This window comes from Erpetoichthys calabaricus, chromosome 2 (assembly GCF_900747795.2).
Source record: "Erpetoichthys calabaricus chromosome 2, fErpCal1.3, whole genome shotgun sequence".
Taxonomy (NCBI): Eukaryota; Metazoa; Chordata; class Cladistia; order Polypteriformes; family Polypteridae; genus Erpetoichthys; species Erpetoichthys calabaricus.
In genome coordinates, this window is record NC_041395.2 from 217910786 (window position 1) to 217932684 (window position 21899).

General features: G+C 38.6%; 1 protein-coding gene across 2 annotated transcripts in view; it reads left to right on the forward strand.

Annotated features, from left to right (window-relative positions):
- Positions 1-490: 490 nt before the first annotated feature.
- si:ch211-51a6.2 (neurotrypsin) overlaps positions 491-21899 on the forward strand; it is a 49113-nt gene continuing 27704 nt past the window's right edge. The window contains exons 1-5 of one of the 2 annotated variants that reach the window (XM_028795156.2): positions 491-986; positions 6611-6659; positions 19004-19246; positions 19339-19474; positions 21254-21432. In XM_028795156.2, the coding sequence (XP_028650989.2) occupies positions 915-986; positions 6611-6659; positions 19004-19246; positions 19339-19474; positions 21254-21432 (679 nt within the window). In that variant the 5' untranslated portion in view covers positions 491-914. The remainder of the gene's footprint in view (positions 987-6610; positions 6660-19003; positions 19247-19338; positions 19475-21253; positions 21433-21899) is intronic. The other variant, XM_028795157.2, reaches the window with a different exon arrangement.

The window sequence follows — 21899 nt, forward strand, 5'->3', positions numbered from 1 at the left end:
GCTTTGTGAAGTGGGAGGAAACCGCATAAAAGTGACAACCCCGACTGCAAAAAAAGGTGCCTCTGACAGTGTTTCATCCGTTTCTATTCCCGCTTTAGGGTTGTCGGTCCAGAATAGTCTTTCAAGTTCGATTACAGAAACGCGACATTACTGGATTAACTGGCCCCGGTAAGAGGGAATGTACCCTGCAACAGACTGGACTGGCTGCATGGACAGACCACAAAACCCCTAACCCTCGCACATCTCCTATCTGTCTTACAACCTACTTCGAGGTTGATTTGTCCCAGGAGTAAAAAATATCCGATGAAACTACGTGCCCATTCGTTTTCCCGTACACATGATCTGTAAGTCCAACAAGCAAATCCTCAACTAATACTAAGACCCTTTTCAGCCTTCCTGACCTCACGCGTGCACACCTAGAATGTTATTTCTGTGGTTTCCACATGCGCGCACTCGCGCGCTCGCTCTCTCTCTCACGTGCACAGCGCTGTAGCTGTCAGATCACTACAACTGAGAACGCAGGGACTGCATCTGTAGGACAGGAGGGAACCACCCAGCTAGACCGCTAGGTGCGTCAACATTTGGGAGCCTTCGGTGCATCTTAATGACTATCACGTCTGTTGGTGGTGTCTCAACGAGCTAGCGGGGGCAGTGCCACCTGTTTAGGCTCACTCTGCGTGGATCTCTGCACTGCTGTTCACTACCAGCCGGCTCCTTCAGAACACTCGAGCTGCTCGTTAGGCAGAGTGGCGCGCTGCGGGCATCTCAGAAACGATCCAGGCAGAGGGGAAACCTTGCAGAACCACACCCTGGGACCGCTCGAGCTTTCCGCTTGGGTGGTCTTCAACCGGCTTGTGGCGGAGGCGATGGTGAGCACTGCGTGGGGAATCGAGAAGTAGACCGGCGGTGCCAACATGGTCACGGAGCAGCAGGAAATACCCTCTTTGATCTTTTTGAGTACCTGCCTTCTTTTGGGGCGTTGCCAGGTATGTAACTGCGAAAGTGAAATTGACGCCTAGGAGGTGTGGCTCGACCACAGAGCCCACCAGGTCCCTTTACTTCTGGCGGCTAACAGCCACCGGCTTTCCAAAGCAGTGTAGTGCCGTCCACTATCTGAAAGGCTGGCATCAGGATCCTATCACAGCCGTTATCCCTCCAGTATTGCCACTTGTTTCGGTCTGGGTGTAAGAAACGCGCTCCAAAAATAAGAGGCTTTGAGATCTGTAAGAATTACAGTGATGATGGTTATGACAGCCTGAACTAACACCTTAAATATGGTGGTCACTTAAAAGTAGTTCAGCAGCACGAGTTTGATTTGCATTGTATTTCATAGATTATTCAGGATAGTGGATGGACGCCCTCCACATATGGAAAAAAGGTTGCAATATATTCAACAAAATCAGCAAGGCATATTTAAATTATTCTGTAAAATACATAATAAGACAGTTTAATTCTTTATAACACAGATTATAAAGACTTCTTAAATGTTTAGGCGGCTCTAGTTTTAAAACTTGGCAAATCAAATTTATTGAAAATGTTTAGATATGTAATTATATTTAAATTTTATTTTAAGATTTTTTTTGCCCTTCAACTGGTCTCAAAGTTGCAGAGGTGTAGGATTTTATATCCATGACAGATTCTCAGATCCTTTAGACTCTTCATTAAGAACAATGCTTCTGATTGCTTCTTATTTATAAGCCATTGATTTGTGATGGATAATATTTATGTTATTAAAGTTATGTACCATGTACCATAATACATGTTTTTAGTATTACAGTATTGTATTTATTTAAACTGATTTTGTAAAGATCTATAATTTTGTCTCCTTATTGTTGGCACACAGCTTATTTTAGAAAGCTATGCACCTGCTAATTACAGAGTATCAATACCTTAAAGATATCTGACATATAGGTGAATAGGAGAGGAGGATAGGGAGATATCAAATCAATATCAAAATAAATTTGCACATTCATATCCATAAGCTTCTCTTCTGTCAGTAAATCGATGATGCTCAGTTTGTTGGGTGGAGCAGCACACAGATGCTGCAACATCTCAGGGTTATCAATCTCTCCAAATCTCAGGATCATTTCCAGATTACATAAACAATGTGCCCTATTTATAGAATTGCGACTATTTCGGATAGAGAAGTACGTGCGCAAGCTGCTTCTAATTTAATTAACAGCCATTGATATGCCAAAAAATGGATTCAGTAGTGCACACACAACTACAGTATATAATCCCAGTAGAACAGCATCTCCATTACTGTATTAACAAAAAGAAAACGCTAAACCCACCCAGAATCACTTGTCCAATCAGCATGAAAAGTTACGTGCAGAACAGGCAAAATGTAAGTGAGAAACAATTCTAGGAGTTAAGGAAATAAATGAGTTACAACACATCAGTGTGGTGCTGTGGAGTGTAAAATTGAATGAATCTGGTCTATCGTGAAAGGTCATTTATAAGTAACAGAATTGACTAGAACAGGAGTGTGCAATGTCGGTCCTGGAGAGCCGCAGTGGTTTTTGTTCCAGCCCAGTTTCTTAATGAGGAGGCAATTATTGCTTAAGTGACATTTTGATGCTTCATTTTAGTAGTCTCGTTTCTTAAGGTTCCACACCCTTAATTGCTTATTTCATACTTAAACTGCTGCATTCAGTGTTTTAATTGCTCCTTATTAGCAATAAGATGTAAATAACAAAGCAGCCAGCAGTTCTCCATCTAGCTTTTTTTCCGTTTACATCTGTGTGTGTTCATCATGCACTATGTGATTTAATAAAACATTTAATAGAAAAGTATGACAGACTGAAAATGATCCTTTTTAGGCTTCAGATCATTTGGATGATAGCCTACGATATAAGACCTTACATTGCAGAGCAACAAGCCATACAATGTAATAAGGTCTGAGATTGGCAAGGATTGGATTCTAATTAAGCCATTGGGTTGGAATGAAAACCTGTAGCCACTGTGGCCCTCCAGGACTGACATTGCCCACCTCTGGTTTAGAAGTATCATCACATCAGACTGCCACTAACAGGCAAAGCCATCCAACTATTGTAGATAAAAAAAATTCTAGATAAAAACATGTGTCTGGATTGCACCATTGCTCTCATTGTCTCATGTCAGAATCTGATGATTATCATTCCCAAGGTTGAAGTGAGTCTTATTACTGAGTATAACCCAAGTTCATGGAAACCTGGCATTAGTCCAGACACTATAAACAGTGTTGAGTGGTCCATGTGAAATATTGTTGTAGATGCCATGAATGAGAATCACCACTGCTGGTTGTCATAGCACGCTTTGAGGCAACACCCTGCCAACCTTGGAGGATGCCACATCGCTATGTACAGCAGATAGCTTTGACATAGTGTTGAGAATTCATTAAAATCATTATAGTTTAAAATTTTACCATTTTTGTACAATATTGATTGTTATTTTTGAGGTTACTATTTCTGTCATTATTTTGGTAACACCATTGTGTCGTCATTGATTTGCATTTGTTTTCTCCAGGGCAGTGCCATTTTGTGTTTCTAGATTTCATGGGTGGTTTCACTTTGTGTGTCTGGCCACTATAATGCTACATGGTTACTAGGGATGCAATGCACATGCTGTGTGACATACAGCATCACAGTCAAGATATGTAAGATGGCCTCTCATAAATAAGCAGATGTCCAAACTTTCCAAAAAATATATTTATAGGAAAAACTCCTAAAAACAAAACCAATATTGTTTTAGGGAAAGTTATCGTGGTTTCTAAACTTTTATTTCTCCAAAGGAATTTTACTCAAGATCAAGTGGACTGTTTGTATAAGCCTTCTGAACACAAACTTTACAAATGATCAACATCGTTAATGGGCCAAACAAGTGTGGACTTGGATGGACTGTTATCAATGATGGGTCATCAAGTGTTGAACTTTGGTTGGCAATTGCGGCAGAAAAATCCCTGAATCTCTGCATTTTAGCTGAGACTGAAGTAATTTGGACGAGTGATTAAACCTTCCCCAAAACAAATGTTTTGTCCAGGTGATGTGAACATAAAGACTCTGGAGAACTTCTACCCTAGATTTCTACCCTTGGACTTTTGGTTTGAGTGATAGCAGTGCTTAAATAGTAAATCATGAGGTGCCGGAGCTTACAGTAACTACCCAAAGGTGGAATGGGTGGAGTCAGCCGACAATGGCAATTTGACAACTGGAAGTATGTCCATGACCATGTTGAAGTATCATGCCATGTAATACATACTTGGAATAGGCTTTCATATACAGTATAGATATGCATGCATTAATTAGTAATTCACGTGGATATCCTGCAATCCTAAATTGTTCTGCTGACCACACTCTGTTCAACACACTTCTATTAGACTTTTACTCTCGCCGTCACATGATGCATTTTCATTTACCTTCCCTCATGCTATGATGTGGTTGGTAGTTTAACTTTTTGCTCATTTATTATTGGGATTCTTTGCTTCCCATTTAGGATTTTTGAAAGAAATTCATTTCTTGAGTTCATTTCTTGCTACAATGTCTGGTTTTGGAATTTGTATTTTATTTCCACTGGCATTTTATTTATGATAGGCATTACCATACTGGGGTAGCACGGTGGCGCATTGGGTAGTGCTGCTGCCTCGCAGTTGGGAGACCTGGGGACCTGGGTTCGCTTCCCGGGTCCTCCCTGCGTGGAGTTTGCATGTTCTCCCCGTGTCTGCGTGGGTTTCCTCCGGGCACTCCGGTTTCAACCTACTGTCCAAAGACATGCAGGTTAGGTGCATTGGCGATTCTAAATTGGCCCTAGTGTGTGCTTGGTGTGTGGGTGTGTTTGTGTGTGTCCTGCAGTGGGTTGGCACCCTGCCTGGGATTGGTTCCTGCCTTGTGCCCTGTGTTGGCTGGGATTGGCTCCAGCAGACCCCCGTGACCCTGTGTTCGGATTCAGCAGGTTGGAAAATGGATGGATGGATGGATTACCATACTGAGTACCTGTTGGTAAGCCGCTGCTGCTGCTGTAGTTAATGGTGGAGTCTAGTGGGTCGTGGACAATGTGAGGGGTAAAAGCATAATCTTCAAATACAATTCACTGCAAATATCTGTGTTTGCAGACCAAAAAATCCCTCTCGTGCTTCATGATTTGAATCTTTGTTACTTTTGATCTACCGGTATCAGACCCTGCCATTCCTTTTTGGCCCTGCTTTTGCTTTGTGCTATTGGCTTAGTTTGTCTGTGTGGCTGATCTACCGGTTCTGTGCCTTGCTTGCATTTGATAACGCAAATGTTCCTCATTATTCTTTCCGATACCTTGTACAGAACAACACCTTGCTTAGCTACATCCGCTGTCCCAGAAACAGCTTTTATTTATTTATTTTTACTAGACTGACCTGCTGATTTATTTAGATTTATGCAGCTTCCAGTGTTTTTGACACGCTTATCTCTTTTTCCTATCAGCCAATCATAAATCAGATAGGCATAATATTAATGCGGTTACATTTGTAAAGTGTAAATAAAGTGTGCCTAATAAACATTGTTTACTTCAGTATTATAAAAAAATGAAAGACAAAAACGTTACATAGATTTTGAGGTACTAGAGCTCAAAGGGCTTTAAATCCGAGGTACCAGCTCCAATTATCCTACGCACAAATTAAACATTAGCTGTTTGGTTTATCCATTCTTTGTGTTACTTGACTCTTGTTTGGACTGGTTATCTTCCTGTTACTCTCCTTAAAGGCTAGTTTTTGCATATCTTCCACATAAAATCGACTTCGATTCTGTTTCACTAGACTCATAATCAATTCAACACAAACATTACACATTGGTGCTGTGACTGCATGTTGGACAACCTGCTTGGGGTTTCCAGTTTTTGCCAGCACACTGCCTCACACCCACCATGATCTCTAACATCAACCCTCTGTCACATCAATGAGGCCAAAGTATGTTGTGATGATTAGGGATGATCACCTAACCTCATAAAGATTAACAATTCATTTTCTATTAGACTTCGTTAACTGATTGACAAAAAATTGTTCACAAATTTTTGTTCTGCAACATCTACAGCAGTGTCACACGATCACCTTGGTCTAACCAGGTCAGGTTATCACCTTTCAGTGGTAAACCAGATGTGTGTCTACTACTAGGTGACTGATGTGCATGCCTAACTATTTTTATTGATGGCCATACCTGTTCTCCCTTGCCAGTTTTCATGTAGTTTGGACCACAGCAACTACTTTGTTTTGTCAGAGTGTGCGTTATTTTATTTATTCCAACCATTTAATAGTTAAAATGATCACTGACAAACAGTGTTGTGATTTAGATGTTAAGGAGTGAATCTGTATGCTACTGGATAGAAAGACTTTGATTCTGGGAAATGTAGTTTTTACATTTAATGCAGTTAGTTCAATAGAAATATTAAAATATATAAGAATCCTGTATAGTTACAGAGTGAGGGAAATAAAGCACCAGTATTAAAAATGACTCTGTAATTGCAGACTGTGCATCACACAAAACATTGAATCAGAATACTGTATGTACTCCTATTTTAAACATGTTTATGAGTCAAAACATAGATATTTTGAAACTCTTCATTCAGTGCATATGTTCAGAAAGTCAAGTTTTTCTTTTTGTGTTAGCAGGATTCAAGGCACGGAGAAAGCTATCTGAACTCCTTATATGACACAGGTAAGCATATTCACAAATATCGACACCAAACATTGTTGGTTTTGACAAAGCTTTGTGTTTAAAGGGCAACTGCCGCTTTACTTACAGGCATGTCTGTACAGCCCGTCATTGACTGTTTTCATTTTTGACCTTCTTATAACACTCATCATTCTTCATACCCGTCCTTGTCTCAAACCGTCTCTTGCCAAGATCTTTTTCAGCTTGCTCTTCTGTGAAGGAGATAAGCTAGGAAACCCTTTTAACAGAAATCAAAAAAGGCAATCTTGGTTAGTAAGGTCTATTCACAGACTGCCAAGGGATCTCATCTGAGGCAGCGGGGTTTCTTTTTGCACGAATGGCTTGGTTGAATCTTTGCCTTTCTTTGCTCTGTCATTGTATTTCATATTTGAAACTGTTAGATGGAAGAAGTGTTTTAATTCACTTAAATATATTCATTCTCTTCATTTATTTAACTTTTTCATTATAATTCACTTTTTCTAAAAAATCTTAAAAGTTAAACAGTTAAAACTACAGTACACAGATGCATACACATGCAACAAACAGCATCTCATTCAGTGGTGCTTATATTACAATACAATTTTCCAAGGAAATTAAAGAGATTAATTTTAAAAATACTAGGGGGCTCTGTCCCCTGCTCGCCAACCCCCGGGTATGGGTAACCGGATGTACATTTTAAAGTGATTGATATTTTCATGGGAACTGTTACATACTGTATGCATTTCTGCCATGTGTAATGTTGAGGAATTTGCGCATACATATATGCTTTTGCATTAACGTCTGTTTTATTAAGTTCAAAATAAGCCAACAATTTTGTATTTTTTGTTTTCACCATCTGTAAAGCTTCAGCTTGTTTGCCTTCTTTAAATTGAATCATATTCTGACCTGGTAAATGAATTGGTAATAATTCAATAGAATGACTTCGACCGTGCATTGGCAATTCCATTAAATGCCACCTGCTTTCCAATGCACTAACATACCCAATATCTAAATATGCTTGAACTTCATCCTGAGACTGTTCTTTGAATACATTCACGTGTACACTATCATGCCCTTTTGGAATGTACTTGTACATGTAATCAATATTCATAACTGAAGAACAATACTTGACATTTATATGACAATCAAATCGTTTGAGCAAATACGAGTTATATGGTTCAATCATTGAATTATCGATCATCACAATTTTTCCATCTTTCTTTCTGTGATAAGTGTGTTGTTCGTGACAAATATCTCTGCGTCGATAATCAGGAAAGGCCGGCCTTAGTCATATCTGTTGAATTTAAAGGAAATTTTTTTAAACATTTTTTTCTTTTCAGTCCCAAAATACTGAATCTTTTAAATTAGGTCCGTGAGACACATGTTTTATGCATTGGTACCGTAATTCAGGACAGCAAAGTAACTAATAAATGCATGTGAGGCAAACCCTGTTTTTGAAATTCGATCGTGTAAATGTATGCTCTGATTTGACTGAACACCGAATCAAGTTCTTTGAATAAAAATAAAACTTTCTGATAAAGCAATCTACTAACGAATATCCAGAGCCGAAGTAGCTGGTGCCATTGTTCTCCAGATTCGACGAATTTCTGGCCACTGTGGATTGCAAGTCATTGTAATAAATAAACCTGTCCAACCAATAGTTTGGGATATTGGCATTACATCATGATATAACTTGCAGTGCTCTTGGACTACCTTGATATGATGATAGTAATATCACTGCTTTACCTACTTTGAATTCGACAGAACTATTGATATTTGAATTTTGAACGTGATCAGAGACCTTGCATATGTTCCATTCTAAGTTTTGCTTGATTCAATTTAAGAAAGAAGAGACGATTAACTTCGACTTTTAGATACGCATTAATAATGTAATGTTGCGATAGATGTTGAGATGACAGAAGTGGGTTAAATACATTGGGATGTATCACTATTTTTGCAAAATATTGTGTGGGTGTTACTCGTTTTTGGATTTCATGTGTTTCATATTATACGACCATCTTGTTTCGCCATCAGGGAAAAGCAAAGGAAAGACTAAAGGATCTGATTGAGGCGATTAATTAGACAGACATGACGAATCTTGCTGTGCTTTTGGATAAACACGAAAATCAACTCTGTCTTTGATATCTCCATCTCTCAAAACTATTATGGCTGACAATTCGTCACTTTTGGTTTATTAAACCGTGGTCTTTTCGATTCATCTTGAAATCCAAGAAAATGTATTTGTCTGTGATTTAGAATGTATGTATTACAAAACTGTCTATAAAAGCTTCTTTAAAGGATGAAACGGAGGACTTTAACTAAACAACTTTAAATGTGGAAAACGTTAAAAAATATATGAGCTGAGTGCACAGGAAGTGAGTCTGACAAAAGCATTCACACAAATGAGAGTTGATTGGACCGTGAACTCAGAGAGCTACACAACAAGACATCCCCATCTAAAATGGTTCTTCATAAAGAATAAAACAGCAACTAAAATACAAATGTGAAAAAGCCCACTGTGGTTACACTACAATAACATTTATGAATTGTGAAAAAAATCTGAACAGATCCTTTTAAAGAAAATTTGATTATTTTTCCAATTTCAGATAATATTGAACATTACATTCCCATGGAGTTATGGAGGGTGGAATAGGATTCTTTCTAAAAAGCCTCCATGCGATTAGTGTGGTATAGGATGTTACAACTAATTTTTCTTTCTCTATCCTGTCTGGTTTTAAACCAAATATTGCAGTTGAAGTACTAGAAATGATTTTACATCCAAAGGCTAACTCAGACATATACAAACATTTTGGCCAAAAATGTTTTCCGTTTAAGGAGATCTTACCCATTTAAAACAATTTTAGATTAAATATATGAGAATGATGAACAATATTTAGTTAATTTAAGGTCTGCTTGGCAAATATTAAGCTGAAATATATTCTTTTATAGAAAAAATATTTTCCTTTAATTCCATAACATTATCAAGGGGTACATTCCTTGACAATTTTTTTAATATTTAATATTCGCAAAGCTCCGGGACCAGATGGCATCCCAGGCCGTGCCCTCAGGGCATGTGCTGACCAGCTAGCAGGTGTGTTCACCAGTATCTTCAATCACTCCCTGAGGCAGTCGGTGGTCCCCACTTCCTTCAAGGCATCCACCATCATTCCTGTCCCAAAGAAACCGGTGGTCTTCTGTCTGAATGACTATCGCCCGGTTGCACTGACATCAGTCATTATGAAGTGCTTCGAGCAACTGGTCAAAGGTTACATCTGCTCTTCCCTCCCTGACACGCTGGATCCTCTATAATTTGCTTACAGAGCAAACAGATCTACAGAGGATGCCATTGCGCTAACAATAAACACTGCCCTCACCCACCTAGAAAGAGGAAATACATATGTAAGAATGCTGTTCATAGATTACAGCTCGGCATTCAACACCATCATCCCCTCAAAACTTGTCTTGAAGCTTGACGACCTTGGGTTGGGGACGACCATCTGCAGATGGATTTTCTCTTTCCTGACAAACAGGCCCCAGGTGGTGAGAGTCGGCAAACACACGTCCTCATCACTTATTTTAAACACAGGAGCACTGCAGGGCTGTGTGCTTAGCCTCCTCTTGTATTCCTTGTTCACCCACGACTGTGTTGCAAAACACGGCACAAACACCATCATCAAGTTTGCAGACAACACAACCATCATAGGCCTTATCACTGACAACGATGAGATGGCCCACAGAGAGGAGGTGCTGGCATTGAGTAATTGGTGCCTGGATAACAACTTGTCTCTTAACGTCAGCAAAACCAAGGAGATGATCGTGGACTATCAGAAACAACAAGGCAGAGAACACCAGGCCATCTACATAAGCGGCGTAGAAGTTGAAAGGGTTAACAGCTTCAAGTTCCTCGGAGTAAACATCACCAAGGATCTCTCGTGGACCCTTCACATAGACACTGTGGTTAAGAAAGCTCGCCAGCGGCTCTACTTCCTGAGGAGGCTGAGGAAGTTTGGCATGAATGCCAACATCACCTCAAACTTTTCCAGGAGTGTGGTCAAGAGTCTGCTGACGGGCTGTATTACCGTCTGGTATGGGAGCTGCTCTGCCAGCAGCTGGAAATCACTACAGAGAGTGGTGAAGGCAGCAGAGTACATCACGGGCAAGAGTCTTCCTGCCATTGAAGACATTTACCTCCATCGGTGCCTGCGTAAGACAAGCAGCATCATAAAGGACCACAGCCATCCAGCACGCCAGCTGTTCTCCTTGTTACCATCTGGCAGACAATACAGGAGTCTGGCTGCTCGGACTACAAGACTTAAGAACAGTTTTTACCACCAGGCCATTCGACTCCTCAACAGCAACACCTGAACACTTACATACACTTACATTACATCTACATTGCATTACATCTACATTGCAATACTCACACACAAACTGTACCTGCACACACTCTGAATACTGACTGGAACATGCATCTGCACTTTATGGAATATGCATCTGTACTTATAAAACATTATCTGTGCAATAACTGTCATTTGTACTTGCTGCTCATCCAATTCATATTGCTCTATAACTTCTTTTATACGTACACATTTTATTTTATATGGCTTGTCTATTTTTAACTTGTAAATTTTTTTTTTTAATTATTTTTTTAGCTTTATTGGATCTAGGCTGAGTGACTTGTTTTTCTCGTCATACACATTTCATTGTATGTTGACCCTGTGTTAACCTATATATGACAAATAAACCTAAACCTAAACCTAAACCTATGATGCTTTCTAAATTTTCATACAAACTAGCCAGTATTACCTCAGTGATACATATAAGTGAACAGGCAGGTTTTATTTTAAATAGTGCCTCTCTGTAATAAACACCATCCCCACTATTCAATTGGAGAACTATGGTAGAAATCTTTGTGTGGTGCACATAGTATTTCAGAGTATAAAGTATATATATATATCAGAGTTAGAGTATTGATAGCTTAAGTGACGTGTTCAGGCTCACACATCTGGAAGAAGAGATTGAACTGGATGCTGTATAATTTAAAGTCCAGTGCTTTTGCCAATAAAGCATGCTTGTTCCCTGCCATAAAAGACTAAAGCTACATTGACTAGTGCCCTGTCCAGAGTTAGGTGTCCTTTGCTAACAGGATGGGCTTCAGTTTCCTGCAATGCTAAACTAGATTGAATATGAATGACTGAATGTACTCACGATATCTGAATCTTTGTTATTAACATAAACAAGAAACAGTCACAGGCTCTGAAGGCAACACTCTCCTATTAGATGAGCTCTTTGTCTTCTGCCCACTGAGCAGCTCACCCTTAAATGCAGAATCATATGACAAAGTTTTTGAAAGTCAAAGTAAACTATCTTATGTTATATGCCTTGCATTTGTCTATTATACCAGTATAACATTTACAGTAAAAATACCACATTTATTTTGTAGGATGCATCACAACCACATCACACTTGTGAAAAATTGTTTTTTTTAACTGTTGATTATAACCTTATAATTTTATAAAGGCATTTTATTTATCCATTTTAACACCTTTCTACTAAAAGCTGACAAACATGGGACTTAATTTTGAATCATGGGTAGAAATAAAGCAATAACATTTTTTCTGTTCATTTTGCAATTTTGTTGTCTTATGAGACTTTTTTCTTTACATTTTTAAAGATGTTTACATTGGTTCAATACTCTCAGATTTAATATACATTGATTTAGCATGTTTATTTTTAAACTGCATCGTACGTATGCCCAACCTATCAACTCCTATAAAGGAGATGACATATCTGTTCAAATGTTGTGCCTTTAACTCTTTTCTGAGGGATTTTCTTTATTAGCCAGTTGCAGTTTCCTGCTTTTCAATGTGAGATATGCATTCATATCCTCCCATTGAATTTGTTTTCTATGCAGCAACCTCAAGACATGGTAACATACCATAACATTTTCCAACCTGCTTAATTCAATTCACTGTTACTGGGATGAGGAGTTTTAGAGCCTGTCCTAGCAGTACCGGGTGCAAAGCAGGGTAGCAGTCCCTTTGCAGAGTTCACTCACACTGGGTAAGTCATGATTTACCAGTTAATTAAATCAAATCTATATGGGAGGAAGACTATTCAGACATGGTAAGAATTTGCAAACTCCACACTGAGCTGCAGGTTCATGGAGAGAGGGGTAAAATCTTAAAGGAACAGAATTTACAATCCTGTCATGAATTACATGTCTATTTTGACAGCAACATGTTGAGATGGATAATCTACACACTATACAATATGCATCAATCCAAACTGGAACATGTATTGCCAGGTTCTAGAGGGCAGATGCTAGTTACAATATAGAATTTAACACAGCAATACTCAATAATTCACAAATTCATTCTCAAATCCATTTATGTCAATTTAGAGGACAGAGCCTAACTCAGCAGCTTTGGAAACAAAGCAGACAGTCCATTTCAGGGACCAGTCATGTACATACTGTACATACACACTGGGGCCAATTTGTAATCACCAGTTAACCTAGCAAAGGTTTGGGGGATGTGGGAGAAAGACCTGAGTAAAAAAAAAAAGTCAATTTTAAAGAAAAGCAAATAAAACAAAAACTTGTTCTGGTAGGCTTCACAATCATTCATTAGTCTTAAACATGTTTGCACATCTGTATACTGCAGTACATCTACACAAATGCTTTTGCTCATTCTTGTTTGTAATATCTTTATAAACGCGTATGGATGAGGACCATTAGTGAACAGCAATGTCTCAGTTGGGTTTTGCTCTGGGCTTGGACAAAGACACTCCAGAACACAGTGCTGTCAGAGTTTTGGTGCTTCTTACATCTATAGAGAAACTCTTTTGCCAGAGATCCATGTTAGATAACGCTGAATAAACCTGAGCAACTAACCCTTTAAGAGAGTAGATAAACCTAATGTATCAAATCCAGAGAGTTCTGTGTGGTAATGTGGCTTTGATGGGCTCACCCTTGACCCCCAGAACTAATTCTGAGTAGAAGCCTAGAAATAACTCCTAGTTAGCCGTAGACAAGTTCAGAACCGAGGAGAAGAGGATGGCTGGTACTCAGGCAGGAAGGAGAAGTAGCCATACATTCAAGGCAATATAGGGAGGCATAAAACAAAAGGAAGTGATGGTGGTGAGGAGACTGGAATTCTAATGGGAAGGCAAACTAGCTGACCCTTCTTTCTGTTTGAGATTCTGCATCAGTTAACATTAACACATATACAGTACTTTCAAACAGGCATATGCTCTGACTGCTCTAGTCTGTAAATAAAGAATGTCTCATACTCTCAATCTGTCTGCTTCAGGAGATATGGATATGTCAGTTCCTATGACCTCTGACAAGGCATGGAAACTTCAATGAGTCAGATAAGAATTAAGGTCAGAAGCAATTTAAATACGTAGATACAGTGTTAAATCTGCCTAAACCAATTCCATGGCCACATTTCAATAGCACTGGTCAACAGGCAGGAAACAACCCTAGATAGGACGGACTCACTGTCTACAACACTCACTCCCACTGAGGCCAGCTGAGAGTTACCAAAGAACCGGTATGCGTTTTGATATATTTAAGATGTGGGTGAAAACAAAACAGAGGACCCAGAGGAACGTTCACACAAGTACAAGGAGAACACACAAACGCCACACAGAAAACAACCAGGTATAGGGTTCAAACCCAAGATGCTGGATCTGTTTCTGTTAAGGAGCAGCAGCACTGATCATGTCGCTTATTTAAATACTCCAACAAAAATGCAGAGTGATTTCTCATGGATACTGGGAAACTGTAGAATGAGAATGATGATAGAGAATATACCTGTAAGTGATATGATCAGAGGTGTTTTGAAAGGTGGGGGCCTACTGAATCACATGGTGGGTAGTATGATATGCCTTTCTAAGGTTTTTGTGAATTGTACTGCATCTTAACAAAGAAGTAGTCTCAATCGACAACTGTACTACCGCCATGTTTCATGTAAAAGATAAATCTGGTGTTATGTTTTCACCGACATTTTTGTCACCTCCGAGCATGAAAGCTTAGTCCCACACGACACAAGGATTCTATTTTGTATTTCCTGCATTTGTAAACTCTTTCTGCAAGCTGCCTCTTTTACCTTCTTTGTTTACTATATCTTTCAAACTACATGTTTAAAGTAAAAATAATTTTTGTGAGGTATATTCCCTCTAAAGGGTGGTATCATTAATGTCACATCTGTATCTTTGACAATGGATTAAGGGCATTCATTAAATGAAGCAGTGTTTACAACCTCTGGTGTGACAGAATTAACAAGAGATAAATTGCAACTGACTGGTAAGACAGATGCAGCACAAAATGAAGGGGGACCCCAGGCAAGACATTCAATAATGCCAAGTAATACATTAATACATTTTGGGGTTGGGTTCACAGTTGATCACTTAGCACTCCAGTCCTAGGAATGTATTCCTTTTTGTCATTTTGCAGTTGCGCTGGCTGTAATTTTTATGTTTAATTAGCGTCTGTTTTGTCTATACTACCCTTCTCCACTTAACAGAACACACACAGGAACACAGAGAGCCACTCTACAGACTGGGAAATGGAAATGTTAACAGAACACACACACAGAAAATTGGGGCCATGTATTGTATATTAGCAAGTCACCCTAAGTTGTTACTGTCCCATAATTCAAAGTTCAACTTCCTATTTCTCTAACCCACTTTAACTTTACAGAACATACAGTACACAGCTTCATTATGGGAAGACCATCCATGTTGCTTAAACTGTATATTGATACTAGCTATGTTTCCTGGCTTTGCTCCGGGAAATTTCCAAAGAAAATGGGCCTCAGTTATAATGGTGTTGGTTAATTGGATGTATCAGAATTAATATTTAATTAACATTTTTGTATGCCATATTTTTAAACAGGGGTTAATATTATCAGTTCACTGGAGCTCCTTTCTCTTTAATATGCTTCATAAAATTGTACATGACTAAACTTTGCCAATAATTAATCTTTTGGTTTTCCTAGTGACCGGTCATGGCTTTGGCTGAAGGTCACTGCATTCTTTTCAATTTAAATGGGTAATCAATAAGTATAATGGGTATGTTGGGAGATTTTATTATTACTACTTTTAGTATTGTAAGTTTAAGATTTTCATTAGTTAATGTGGTTTTTTGTCACGCTTCCATTTTATTTTTTTTCCCTGACCATACCCTTACAATAAAGTTGTAACCCTGAATCATGTTGTACGTTAACTTATTACAAACAGAAATGTTGTTTAGAGTCACATTTAGGCAGTGCAGTGAATTGAATGCTTTAACTTTGGGGTTGTTTTCTGTACTGGTTGAAGTGGAACAAAATAATAGGCTGAGCTATGCTAAGCTTCTTAAACGATTGCTGGACGTGCGTACAGCCCATTTCAAGCACTGGTTTTTCTCCCCATAAATGTATTGTAGTGGCATCTTTGCTGGTAGAAAAAAGAAGGGACAGGAGTTTGAAATGTATCCATCCATCCATCCATCCATCCGTCCATCCATCCATCCATCCATCCATCCATCCATCCATCCATCCATCCATTTTCCAACCCGCTGAATCCGAACACAGGGGTTTGCTGGAGCCAATCTCAGCCAACACAGGGCACAAGGCAGGAAACACCGCAGGACACACACACACACACCAGGGCCAATTTAGAATCGCCAATCCACCTAACCTGCATGTCTTTGGACTGTGGGAGGAAACCGGAGCACCCGGAGGAAACCCACGCAGACACAGGGAGAACATGCAAACTCCATGCAGGGAGGACCTGGGAAGTAAACCCGGGTCTCCTTACTGCGAGGCAGCAGCGCTACCACTGTACCGCCACCGTGCCGCCCACTAGTTTGAAATGTAATAAAATAAAAAACAATCTCGTGACCTATAACTCCCTTTTGGTCATGTGGGACACGTTAACTGAGCTGCGCTAGTATTTAAAACGATCCACTCACTACCCACACTCTTAAAAATAATGGTTCTTTAACAGACTTTTATGGTTGTGTAGTTCCTTGTTGAACCTTTGCTTGAGAAAGCACCATTTCGTTCTGGGACAGGTCCTTTGCATATAAAGTTGATTCATTGCACTTTGAAAAACTTCCTAATAATGTATGTAGAAAAAACTGAAATCGTTAATGTATGGTAGACCACGTAGCAGGACATAATAAGAGTCCTTTTAAAATCAGGAAATAATTGGTATTTCACAAATCTGTTACTATCTCTCCATGGTTATTTTGTATATGGAGTGTGGTAAAAAAAAATTAGGCAGCAGACAGAATAAAGTTTGGGAATGGCCACCCCATATACTGAAAAATCAGCAAAAGAAAAGAAACACGTCTTTACATAAGCGAAGTTTACAACTGAACTGGTTAACAGGTTGAGTTTGCTCTATAATTATGGTGGATAGGAGGAAGAGGTGGAGACAGGGCAGCCGGAACAGGAACTGATGTGGTAGATAGGTGGAGTCTGGGTAATGGAAATTATTTCGTCAGTGTTTGCCAGAAGTGATGTCAACAGTGGTTGCACCTGTGGTGATGTCACTGAGAGGCAGGGCCTTCGGCTGAACTGCAGAAGAACAAAAGGAGGGGGGATCAGGTGAAAGCGCCAACCTCTGGTCTGGCTGACGAATAACACTATTTGAGCCTATAAACTGTCCCCCGTGCACATGTGTGTGACAGGAACCTGTTGCAGATCTAAATAAATAAAGGTTCTTTCTGGAACCTTCAAGTAGGTAGGTCTTTTCACAGCCAAAAATGGTTCCTCCATGGCAAGGGTTCACAAAGTCGGTCCTGGGGACCCACTGTGGCTGCAGGTTTTTGTTCCAACCAGCTTCAGTTTTTAATTGGACTCCTGTGCTAATTAAGTGAACTGTTATTTCCCAGATTCTGTGTTTGGGAACAATATAGAAATTAGAAAAAAAGTTTGGTAAAAAGATATATTAAAATGTACTAAGTAGTTATATGGGAATAATGTATTTTTTTCTTCTTAACAATATTTTCATTTTGATTTTCATTCTAATTTTCCAGGTGTTCTAATTGTTTAATTAATCCATTATTTACCAATTAGTGGGTCTGACACTAAAGTAGTTGCAGCCTTTCATGATTCAGTGTTGTTTGCCTGGGTGTCTGCTCTGCTCGTTTTTAATTGTCATTATTAAGATACAACAAAGGGAGAAAACTGCACAGAGAAAGGGCAAAATATAAAGCAACAAAAGTGAGTTAAGTGTTTAAACTATAGCAAAAATTGAAATATTTCTAAATGTCTTATAAATGTAAAAATCATGCCTCTGTGCTTTCTTAAAGAAGAATAAAAGAAGATAAAAAAATACCAGCTAATTAATTGAGATCAGTGTTATCAGTTGTCACTGATTATGAATCTGGTTTAAGTAAAAACCTGAAGCCACAGTTGGCCCCCAGGACCGACTTTGAGAACCCCTGCTCTATGGCATCACTCTGAAGAACTACTCTGGCACCTTTATTTTTAAGAGTGTATTTGTGATGGACATGAGGAAACCCCTTTTTCTGTATTTCTCCCCCCAACCCCAGCAACCTGACTTGAGCTTCATTGCTAAACATGTCTTACTTGAGACATATCATCCTGTCCAGTGGTTGAAGTCAAACCATACAGGAGCTACTCTGTGTTGCTGGTGCCTTGTTCCTTCTTGCGATGTGTTATATATTTTACATTATATTCTAGTCTCACAGTCCCCCTTGGAGATTGGAGTCTGCGGGGCCAGTTACGTTATATGCTGTTACCAATATGTGTGGACTGTATAAACGTGCGCACAAATTTATTAAAAATAATGTTAAAATACACCGGATCTTATCTTTACAGTATTCAGGTAAATTTTTGTAAGATAACACGTGGACTTTACCAAAATATAACTGGAGAATATAACTTGACAAATCCTCTCGAACAGGACCCGCAGACCTCAAAAGTGGGGCCCCCTTTGGCACAGGGCCTGGGGTAGTCACCCCACTTGCCACCCCCAAACGGCACTCTTGATTATTACTGACAAATATCGACAAATGCAAAAACACATAACGGTTCATTTAATTTTTTCTATAACATCACCATATTTCAATCAAAACCATCAAGTCATTATTGAGATTTTGGAGTATTTAGTTTTTCTGTTGTGGGGGGTTTAACCCAAAACTGTTGATATTTTGAAATGTCATTTTTTAGCAGATACCTACTGACCTAGATGTACCATCCTTCTGAATTTCAACTGTTTAACTAAACAGGAAATAGTGTTTTTGTTGATGAGTGAGTGGGTGAGATTATATATAACTTCTCAAAATCTGTATGTATTCTGCACGTATTCTGCATTGTTTTCAAAATATTTCTTCTCTTGCCTCTCAGCACCACTGTCCTGCTCCGAAGGTTTCACTGAACAAGGTTATTACAATGGTACGATTTCACAGACGGACTCGGGTTCAGAGTGCCTCAAGTGGACTGAGTTTCCAGACTACCTCATCCAGTACCCTGATCGCGGACTAGGTGAACATAATTTCTGTAGAAACCCTGACCGTGAGTCCAGCCCTTGGTGCTTTTATCGTCAAAGCACAGGTACTATCGGATGGGCCTACTGTGATTGCCACCAAGGTATGGAAGTCTTCCACTGCACATATTGTACGTGTGCATGTCATCCATTATTTGTACATCAGCTTATATCTCATCCATCCTATTATCTCTAGGTGCTGTGCGCTTGATAGGAGGGTCATTGATCAGTGGCCGAGTGGAGATCTATCTGAATGGCCACTGGGGGTCAGTGTGTAAAAAGCACTGGATGGACCAAGATGCCAGTGTCATCTGCAGGCAACTGGGTCTTGGGTAAGTGCATGTAATAACAGTAAAACACTGCAGCAAAACCTTAGACTTGTATGGATGTGTAACCATTATTTTGATTTTCTTATTAAGTAATCAAGCCTCATATTATCTGGAATATTCTTGTCCCGATAATTTAGTAGTTTAATTCCTTTGCAAAGTACCATCCTAGCTTGCCAGTTTTTATAGTGGATGAGACCTGAACTCAGAGAGGCACTCCACAGACTGGGGAATGGAAATGTTCTTCTACGATTACATACAGGTCCTGAGAACAACCACATGCAATTTTAGGGTAGCCAAGAATAGCAAGAAAAAATCCTGTCAGAAATGTTTGTACAACATTTATTGAAACAGGCTTTGGAAGCTCTAACATTTATAGTGGTTTTCAACCCCAAAAAATGTGACTTTGGAAGCAAGAGTGTGGCTATGTGCTGGCGAACGTTTAGCGTTTAGCCAGTAAGTGAATAATAAGATTCGTTTGTCAGTAAAGCAAAATCTGATAGCAATAGATGAGTTATAGCCGTCTTCCTTAACAATAAGAGAGTGTCATTGAGCTGTGGTACGGTGCACTAAGGGACCCACTGAAGGGCACTTTACTGATACGTTTGTGGTATTTATGTCAACTGGGATATCGGTTCATTTAATTTGTGAAGTATAATCCTGTAGCAAAGTTGGTGAGTTTTGCTTATTAAAGACAATTTTGTTAATTCAGTGGTGAACTTTTTTTTTTGGTGTGGGAGTCATCTGTGTTATTTACTGTATATTTTTTATATCCTTTTTTATTTGAGAAGAACTCAAATTCTTTAACTAATGAACTTATGGGTGTCCAATTCTCTTTGAAGGGCTACCTTGGTCTGTCAGGGTTTAAGCTAACTTGCAAGTAACAAGCCACATCTAAAGTTAATTTTGAATCTGCTGTTAATGTGGTTCGTGTGTGTGTAGCTGTTGCACTGTGATATTGTCAGGAGGCTGTGCAAATAGCCAGGACGTCCTATTTAAAATCTAGGCAATTTTACAGGAAGTGATTCTGAGATATCTTGAATTGCTTTTCAGATATCTCAAAATGCCTACAGACTTATTTTGAAATATCTTGAAATATTATTTGATATATCTCAAAATTATCTTGAAATACATTTGAGACCTTAAAATGGACAGAGTATCTTGATCTATCCGTGATATCTCAAAATGCTTTTAAGATGTTTTGAAACATAATTTGTAATTCATTTGAAAATATCTTAAATGCAATTTCAGATATGTTAAAATACATTTTCAGATATCTCTAAATATTTGCTTGACTCTCTGACAGAAATGTTTCATGCTGTAGTCTGCCCCTGCCTGCATCTTGCCCTTTACTAAGGTATAATATTATTTTGGAGATCTTTTCTGAAACTCTTAACTGGACTGTGTTCTGGGTTTAAGGAAATAAAACATTTTTTTTTAATTTTAGTGGTGATTATGCTTGTCCTGTATATTAATAATCTGAACTAAACATTTTACTGTTTTCCATTATAATTAGATATATACTCATTTATTATCAAACCTGTTTACCTGCTTAACCTGCTAAAGCAATTTAATTAAACAAATGTCTTATTTAAATTTCCAAACAATAATTTTCTGACTTGATGTTGGTTCATTTTAATTGTAAAGAGCTATTTCTGAATGTCAGTTGTGTACTGTTAATTTTGTAAAGGATTTTCCTGCAAGTTACAATTTTTTTGCCTTGTTCTGAGAAACACATTTTACCTGTTACCTGTTGTTTCCCAACTTGTTATATTTTCATCACAGGGAAATTGGTTCAGCCCTGAGTCAGTCTTATTTTGGATCAGGATCTGGTCTTTTTCACTATGAACGTTTGGGTTGTCGTGGGGATGAAAAGGTTTTATTACAGTGTAAAACAAGGAAGTTTATAACAAGTAATTGTGGCCCAGGAGATGAAGCTGGACTCATCTGTGCTCCTCCACAGGGTAAGAAATGGGTTACTACAAGAAGAAAACAAATGGAGAAATATGTTCACTTGGTCAGATAGACAGAGACTTAAAAACGCCTACTGTACCTGACAAGATCTTGGAGAGCTCCTAACTGATTTGTTAGTATATTGGCTTGCTGATTCTCTAACTTCACTGAATAAGAAATACTACACTGGCATTTTGCTGTCTATGATAGTTTTATTTCAAAGCACTGAAACTCATCTTTTTATTGTGATATATTCTTTCATGTTAGAAAAAATTAGAGATATGCATAACTAATCAATTCCTTAGTTGTGGAAATAAAAATATTACACAGTGAAATGACTTTCAGTGTAAGATATAAAATATTATTTAGTAAAATTAGAGAAATAGTGAAGAAATTGAATATTTTTACAATTTACTTAAAACTCTGTAGCCAAAAAATATCCAGTTTCAAAATATATAATATGTCAATAATGTCAAAA